Source organism: Diadema antillarum, unplaced genomic scaffold (genome assembly GCF_040938485.1).
Source record: "Diadema antillarum isolate AM-2024a unplaced genomic scaffold, OU_Dant_1.0 seq00000781_RagTag, whole genome shotgun sequence".
NCBI classification, from domain to species: Eukaryota; Metazoa; Echinodermata; class Echinoidea; order Diadematoida; family Diadematidae; genus Diadema; species Diadema antillarum.
The window spans coordinates 887,487-894,908 of NW_027271669.1; the positions used below are offsets into that span (position 1 = coordinate 887,487).

General features: G+C 38.0%; 2 protein-coding genes across 2 annotated transcripts in view; both read right to left on the minus strand.

Annotated features, from left to right (window-relative positions):
* The window catches only part of LOC139739046 (FMR1-interacting protein NUFIP1-like), a 49,226-nt gene extending 48,379 nt beyond the window's left edge, over positions 1 to 847 (minus strand). The window contains exon 1 of the mRNA XM_071649659.1: positions 654 to 847. Coding sequence (XP_071505760.1) covers positions 654 to 822 — 169 coding nt within the window. The 5' untranslated portion in view covers positions 823 to 847. The remainder of the gene's footprint in view (positions 1 to 653) is intronic.
* A 670-nt stretch (positions 848 to 1,517) lies between these two features.
* LOC139739047 (uncharacterized) lies at positions 1,518 to 7,374 on the minus strand. Its single transcript, XM_071649660.1, has 5 exons — positions 6,883 to 7,374; positions 5,051 to 5,173; positions 4,258 to 4,400; positions 2,906 to 2,998; positions 1,518 to 1,635 (listed from the first exon to the last, which is right to left on the minus strand). The coding sequence occupies exons 1-5, from the start codon at positions 7,372 to 7,374 to the stop codon at positions 1,518 to 1,520; spliced, it is 969 nt and encodes a 322-aa protein (XP_071505761.1).
* Between the last annotated feature and the right edge of the window lie 48 nt (positions 7,375 to 7,422).

The following is a 7,422-nucleotide window of genomic DNA, read 5'->3' on the forward strand; positions in this document are numbered from 1 at the left end:
CTGATTTCCGAAATCAAGTTTGCATTTGTTCAACCCACATTGTTGTTTAGAGACAACAATGTGGGTTGCCTGGGGTGTTTGCCTATTTCAAAAGAAAACAGGCACAGATGATCCAAACTCATATTGGTCTACAAACTGTTGAGATACTGTAAATGCAGCAGGTCACTTTGTGCCATACTTCTTGTTGGCCACTTTTTGTGTGTGAGTGTAAATCAGTTACTCCTCCACTACACATTTTTTCCATATATTCTTTGCTATAATCAGTTTTTAAGGGGATGCCAAGCCATATTCTCCTCTGCCCCTAGTAACAAGAATTGTATTCATTTGGTGGAAACTGACTAATTTCAAAATCTGTCAAACCTGACTGATATCAGCAAATATAACTTACTTGATTTCAAACATCAAAAACCCTTTTTGTACCAGGTGTTCTTTACAAAGTTTCCACAAAAAACAGAGCTTTGCTAAAAGCAAGTGGACATCCTGCTCTTCTGTTATCACCAACATTTCTTTCTGTGGCTAAATGTTCCTTTATACAGGTTCCTACAACTAGTCAGTACTTGGAAGCACTTTACATCTCACACAAATTTGGTTTTTTTTTATAGAAGTCATCTTTCATCTGACAGACAAAGAATGAGTCTGACCCAACAAATTACCATTTTCGGCCAGAAGTGAGAGGGGATCGCAGTCCGGATGGTCATCATTGTCCTTGGTGTGCTGGTCAGCAGGTCTGACCTGGTCATCTCTTGTCTCATCCGTGCCATCCCTGGCTGAGGACGTCTTGGTATCAGACAAGGATGAGGTGTGATGACTTGTGTCCTCCATCTTCCACTTTTTGGTAGGAATCTCATCTTCCATCTCCACTTGGTTTGAGGACTGGATGGGTACCTGGTAGTAATAAGAATAGAGACTGCTGGTTGATGATTCAAAAGCTGCACTTGGGGAATGAAAACAAGACTCTACCCCAAATACTAGTCCACTAACACTTGAATAATTGAAATAATTGAAGCTTTATGAGTTCCTTATGCTGAGTTTCTGATATAACTTAAACACAAAAAACATTGCAGATAACATTACACTATGACAACAAATTTTGTGTCATAACACTGATGTTAAATATGTTGAACATATCTGAAAAAAGAGAGTCATTTACAATGAAATATTTTAAAATCATCAGAACATAGTGAGGCATTTACCATTCTGCATTTATTGGAAGCAATAAGTTATGACAAAAGTGCTTCATCAAGGTGGGTGGTGTTTGATTAATAACAATAATGTCTATATATGATAAGTTCCTTAAAGCCTCCTCCTCCTCCTCCTTTGCCAACTTCTCAACTTGCCCTTGCTAGTTGTTGTTGTTGTTAATGTGTGTATATGAGTCTTGTTGATAGTTCATCTGTACTCTAGTTTTAACCCGTTGAGGACGAGTCCCGAGTATACTTGGGCAGGTGTCTATGGGAAATGCGTGTTGGAGCAAAATCAGTCCGTCCTCAACGGATTAAAGTTGTTGTTGGATTTTTTCACATTACCTCAGAGCTGACCCGTCCAGGATGTTGCCTCTGACCCCAATGTTGACCTCTGCCCCTTCCTCGACCCCTCTGACCTCGACCCCTCTGTCCTCGTCCCCTCTTCATTTTGCTGAACAGAATCAGACATTGTGAAGCACTTGAGCGGTTGAAATAATATTGGAGATTCCATTTCCAAAGACAAACTGGAGGGACTTATAACCTCCAAATATAGCTTTTATAATTCTGACTTTAGAACATTCTGAATATTTCTAACAATAAAAATCATCATCTGTTCTATCACATACAGTTGTAGGTACAACTGTAAGTCATTGAAAGTAAATCAACTTCAAGTTTTTCATGGAGGATAAATTACACAGCATCACCATCAAGCTGGACAAGATGCGAAACAACACGAGACTCAGTGAGCACAGACTTCTGCCAAGCTGGCAACTCATTTCCACCCATACACCCATACAATTTCCAAATATAGAAGCTTTTTGCTTACATCATCAGCTTCCAACTGTACACTGCCTTGCCCAAGCAGAGCACACGCTTAAGTGCATGTACGTATGTAAACCTCCAGTACACCCAGCTAGAACTCCAAAGTTCATTGACCATTAGTAATACATGTAGTGTATATGCCAAAAGACAAAAAAATCCTTCAGAAACCCATAAAGAATTCCCGGATCACTACTAAAATCTAATAATCTGTTCTTTGTGTCATTATCAACATTTCCTGCAAGTTTAATTCAAATCTGTTCTCAACTTTCTGAGTAATTTTGCAAACAGACAAACCAACGTTGATGATCACTTAATGTTTTCCTTTCTTGGCCGAGGTACATAGTAATTGTATATGCATCTCAATACATTTGCAATCTCATGCTTGCAGTACAGTACTTATCCAATTGCATGCCCTAATTTATCACATATGGCTTCCATCAGATACCATTTCTTGAAACCAAAGAATTCTTCCACAGGAAAACTTCTACAAGAATGACCTGCTAATTAGAGAACATGTATTACAATATGCCATCGTGCAATCACATCTATCAAACCATTGACTGATATTTGACTAGCCCCACAAAGTATTCTTCCATGTCATTTTGGTTTACTGCTAATAGACAAAGCATTGTTGTTTACATTAATTTATGAATGCTGTTCAAGCTCTGGTCTGGCAAGTGAGCTGCAGTCCATACCAGATCCAACCCTGCTACCGAGTCATCCCACAATGCATCTAAAATAAGGCTGGATAGGAAGGCGTTCGTGTACTGGTAGTACCCTGAATTCTAAGAATTTGCCCGTCTCTGCATATGGCAATTCAGACCTTTGTTTTCTAGTGGCTTGTCAATAAATATACATGCAGGAATCAGTCCAAAATGAAATTCTTTTTTGTGGCTCACCCAAACTCTTTCGTCTCCAAGACATCACCTCGCGCCCTCTTCTCTTCCTCTTGCTCTCGCTTTCTGGCAATGTTGGCAGCTGTTGGAAAATTCCTTGTGGAGAGGGTAAAAAATCATTTAAATTAAACATGAAGTAACGCAAGTACATCTTACACGATTTGTAAGTTGCTTTTCATATTTTTCATATTTTTTCATATTCATTCATAATATTTCTCAGTAACTTGCTTTTCACATTTTTCATCAAGAGCAGCAAGATGGCTCAGTAGGCAGTGCATATACACGTATGTGCCTTGCAATCGAATGGCTCGGGTTTGGGTGCTGGTTTGAATCCAAGTGAGTCTTACTGAGCAATGTTGTGTGTTATCATGCCTCCCCCTGTCATTAGCAGAGGCTAAAATCTCTGTCCCTTGGATAGGACATAAAAGAAGGTCCCATGTGTGAGAAAGTCACAACTCATACTCATAAAGAATCCTGCTCCATTCATTCATCGCAAAGAGCAGGGTGCTTAACCCGGGGAAGTGGTCCATCCCATGTACTCACAACTGGACCATTTGGAATACCAGCTAGTGCAGCTGAATATGAGCTATCCAGCCATCTTGTCAGATGGAAAATGAAAACAAAAAAGAATCATATTTACAAGCTTTTTGGACATTGACAGTGAGATCAAAGACATCATAAGCTATACTAATTCCTAAAATGAATGAATACTATCAAACTCTTGGGAGAATGGAATAATTCAACCAACTTGACTCTATCATGACACTGAGTCACACCTCATAATCTGTATGCAAACAGAAAATTATTTTGGTCATTGTGTTTGGATGTTATGCATACTAAAGCACACAGTTACTGTACCAGTACAAATTTTTGAGGTCTGCTTGTACATACCCATTTTTACTCCTCTTTAATAATAATAATAATAATAATAATAATAATAATAATAATAATAATAATAATAATAATAATAATAATGATAATGAAAATAATAATAATCTCTGTGGAAGAACATTATAATAATAATGAAAATAATAATAACAATAATAATAATAATAATAATGATAATAATATTAATAATTAACATTTATATAGTGCTTAATACAGTTTCTAAGCACCATACATATATTACTCCCAAAACATAATCTTATATTCAACGTAACTACAAAAACTCTACAATAATTTACATTACATAATATACTTCAGCAATAATGAAGTACTAAAATTAGCATACGTAATAGACATAAAAAAAGAAATGTCTTTAAAAAGACATTTGGTTGCATTACATTGCAGAAGGCGAGATGATGATCTTTATATTCTCATAATTACAAAGGAATGAACAAGATGTAATGTCTTACCTTTTTCTATCTTCTCTCCATTTCTTGATATCTTCTGGTGTATCCAACCACTTGACAGTCTTAGCACCAGGACCATGCTGCATTTTGAAGTGTACCTTCACAACCTTGGGGTGACCGAAAAATCTGCAGTCTTTTGCCTTGCACTGTAACAATATGTTGATGAAACGATGATAAAAGATGGGTAAATCAAGCAACACAACAGTGAGGTTTGTTTAATCTGACAGAAATTTGTTGTGAAGTGTGAAAGTTTTATATCTTTGCATTTGCAATTATAATCTCAATATGTTCTCCGCCTTGATGTAGGCTTTTAAAATTGTAATTAACCTTAAAGCCATGTAAACTTTTAGTTGTAAAATCATATCTGTAATATTAACTGACAGTTGTAAATTTGTATTCATATCAGTAAAGCCCCTCTAACATCCAATTCTAGACCTGTGAAATCCTGTTTCATGATGAAAATTGTCGCATCCAGCCACTTTTAAAGGCAGACTCTCATTCAAACACACTTGAGACAAGAATGCTACAATCCATGAATATGGTAGATGTGAATATACACATATCTGCATATATTTGTTTTTAAATTTTCTTTTTGAAGTTAAAGTCTTATCATGAATCAAATCAATTTACATGTATTGATCTGTTCTAACTGTACAACTCTACCTCCCCCCCCCCCCCCCCCCCTCTCTCTCTCTCTCTCAAGCAGTCTCTCACAAACTATTGTTTTTTAAAATCATTTGTAAGTACATCTCCTAGGAAGAAGAGTTTATCCTGGAAGAGAAAGTGAGTTACATACTTGGACATGTTCTGCCACATGGGCCTGAAACTGCTCTTCAGATTTGAAGCCTCTGTCACAGACATCACAGTAATGGGAGTAGTCAACTTCTTTTGGCTCTTTGGTCGTCTTCTGCTTGCCATTCTGTGTGGGGTGGGAAAAGTCTAGATGGTAGTATTGGGCCATCACATTAGAAATCCAGCATTAACATGTTTTGGCTCAGTCACAAATACCATCAAGAACTGCTACGAACGCTGCACAGTTTGTATGTACATGATTTTTAGACAATTTCATAAGATCTTCTTAAGAAGGCCATACGAAACCAGCATTTGTAGACCGCACTTACATGTAGATCATTCGTGTTTGTAGCCTGGGAGATGGTCTTGTCCAAGATCTTTTGAACTTCGTATGAAACCCTCTCTTCATAAGGCGGCCGAAAGAACTCCAGAATTTGTACGAATAGTGACATTCATACGAACGCATCATTTGTGCAAACCTTTGTGATTGTAGCTTTTCAGAATGTTCCTCCATCAACAAAGCCATTAGAAATAGGAACTTAGTAGACTAATTTCTGCTAAACAGTTCTTGTACAGAGAGTTCACATGTGCATATGAGTTAGCTACCCATGTCAGAACCTCACAATTTTCCATTGATCATGTGAAAAAAATGAAGAAAATTCAATGTTTCTGTCATTGAATTCTGAAATATGATGTCATTCTTGGTAGAATAACTTCAGAATAGTAATCAGTTAGATATACCGTAGTTATGGGTAAACTCGGCCTAGCGGATAAAGTCGGCCCCCAGCGCGCGCAGTACAACTACTTGTACTGCGCGCGCTGGGGGCCGACTTTACCCGCTAGGTTGAGTTTACCCATAACTACATTACCAGGATTTAAGCCTCGGGCAAAACTGCTTAAATGGTTGAATGAAAAACTGGAAATTTCAAAATCTTACGTACAAACTACAAGGCAAGTTGTGAGGGGATGACATGCTCCCTTTGCTATTTGCATTCATATATTGAACAAATAAATTGAATTGAATTGAATTGAATTGAATTGAATTGAATTGAATTGAATTGAAATTGAATTGAATTGAATTGAATTGAAATATTGACTGTTCAAGAACTGTTTCATGATAAATAAGCAAAACTTCAAAAATGTCCTAACTTCCTTATACTTTTCACACAATTTTCACTGCTGAACTCGTAATACTTTACTCTTTCTTATCAGACTAACTTATATTTGGACTGGATTTCCCCTTTGATAGAAAACATCAGTAAAAATTTAAAAATTGAAAAACCTATTTAAAAAAAATTTATAAAAGTTTTGGTGCCATCATTTAGTATTTACTGAATAAGGAGACTAGTAATTGTATTTAGTGTACACTTCATGACATCATTCACACACAATACAATACAAAGAAAATGTCTTTTTACTTTTCTAGCCGCATGGTGAAATGGCACTTGACTTAAACTCTTTCACTAACCAGAGGAAAGCAGGAGGAATAATACAATGTCAATAACAAGTCACTGGAATATGTATCTTTCATGAAAAATGAAATTTTGTGGAATCTAGTTGTTGCCCATAACTGATCACTTCATAAGACATAGACTAGTCTAAGTAAAGTAGTGTGTACTAGAAGTGACCCTATCCGCCCCGGCGTCATATCCAGAGATGACGGCACCCAAAATATAAAATTTTAAAAATCCATGGTGAACAAATTATTGAATTGTCAGAGTTTTCCCAAACTTTCACTGACGTGTTCTAGTATACTCTACTGTACGATATTGCTGCCTTCACTCAATCCAGATTTTGGTTTGGGTTTCCTTTTTTAGACTATTGAACTCAGCTCACCTGCTTCTTCTGAACTTGAGATTTAGGAAAAGGATGCTGCTGATTATGAGGGCGGTTGGGTCCTTCAAATCTCTGACGTCTCTGAATGCCGTCATGTTCTCCATGCAGTGGACCACCATGGGGAAATCGTGGCCCGTTCATGTGCAATGGTTGATTATTATAGTTCTGGTGGTGGTGGTATATTATATTTGGTGGAGCGCCTCCACAAGATCCACCGCGGGCACCGGCACCTCTCGTTCGTAGCGGTTGCCCATGATGTATGCCCGGGCTCGGTCCCCGACGATGCGATGGCGGTCCCCCGTAAGGAGGCTGCTGTTGTTGCGGCGGCATGCTTCCTCGAGGCCCGATGATGTGCCTTGGAGGGGACGCATGAAAATGGTGACCTGGAGGCCTTAGAAAATCCCGTGGCCCTTGAGGATACTGGCCATCATTGCCTGGAAACCTTGGGTGGAAGTGTCGAGGAGGAGGGTGAAAGTTATGTGGAAAGCGCATCGTGGACGATTGACATTACAAGTGTATCACAGAAACATGTGTTCAATG

What these genes read in the sequence shown, in the direction of transcription:
- LOC139739047 (XM_071649660.1), bottom strand. Translation starts at nt 7,374, where the DNA reads ATGCGCTTTCCACATAACTTTCACCCTCCTCCTCGACACTTCCACCCA. An exon ending in CTCAAGTTCAGAAGAAGCAG is followed by an intron (nt 5,174 to 6,882) that starts GTGAGCTGAGTT and finishes CACCCCACACAG; the next exon opens with AATGGCAAGCAGAAGACGAC. An exon ending in ATGTGGCAGAACATGTCCAA is followed by an intron (nt 4,401 to 5,050) that starts GTATGTAACTCA and finishes ATATTGTTACAG; the next exon opens with TGCAAGGCAAAAGACTGCAG.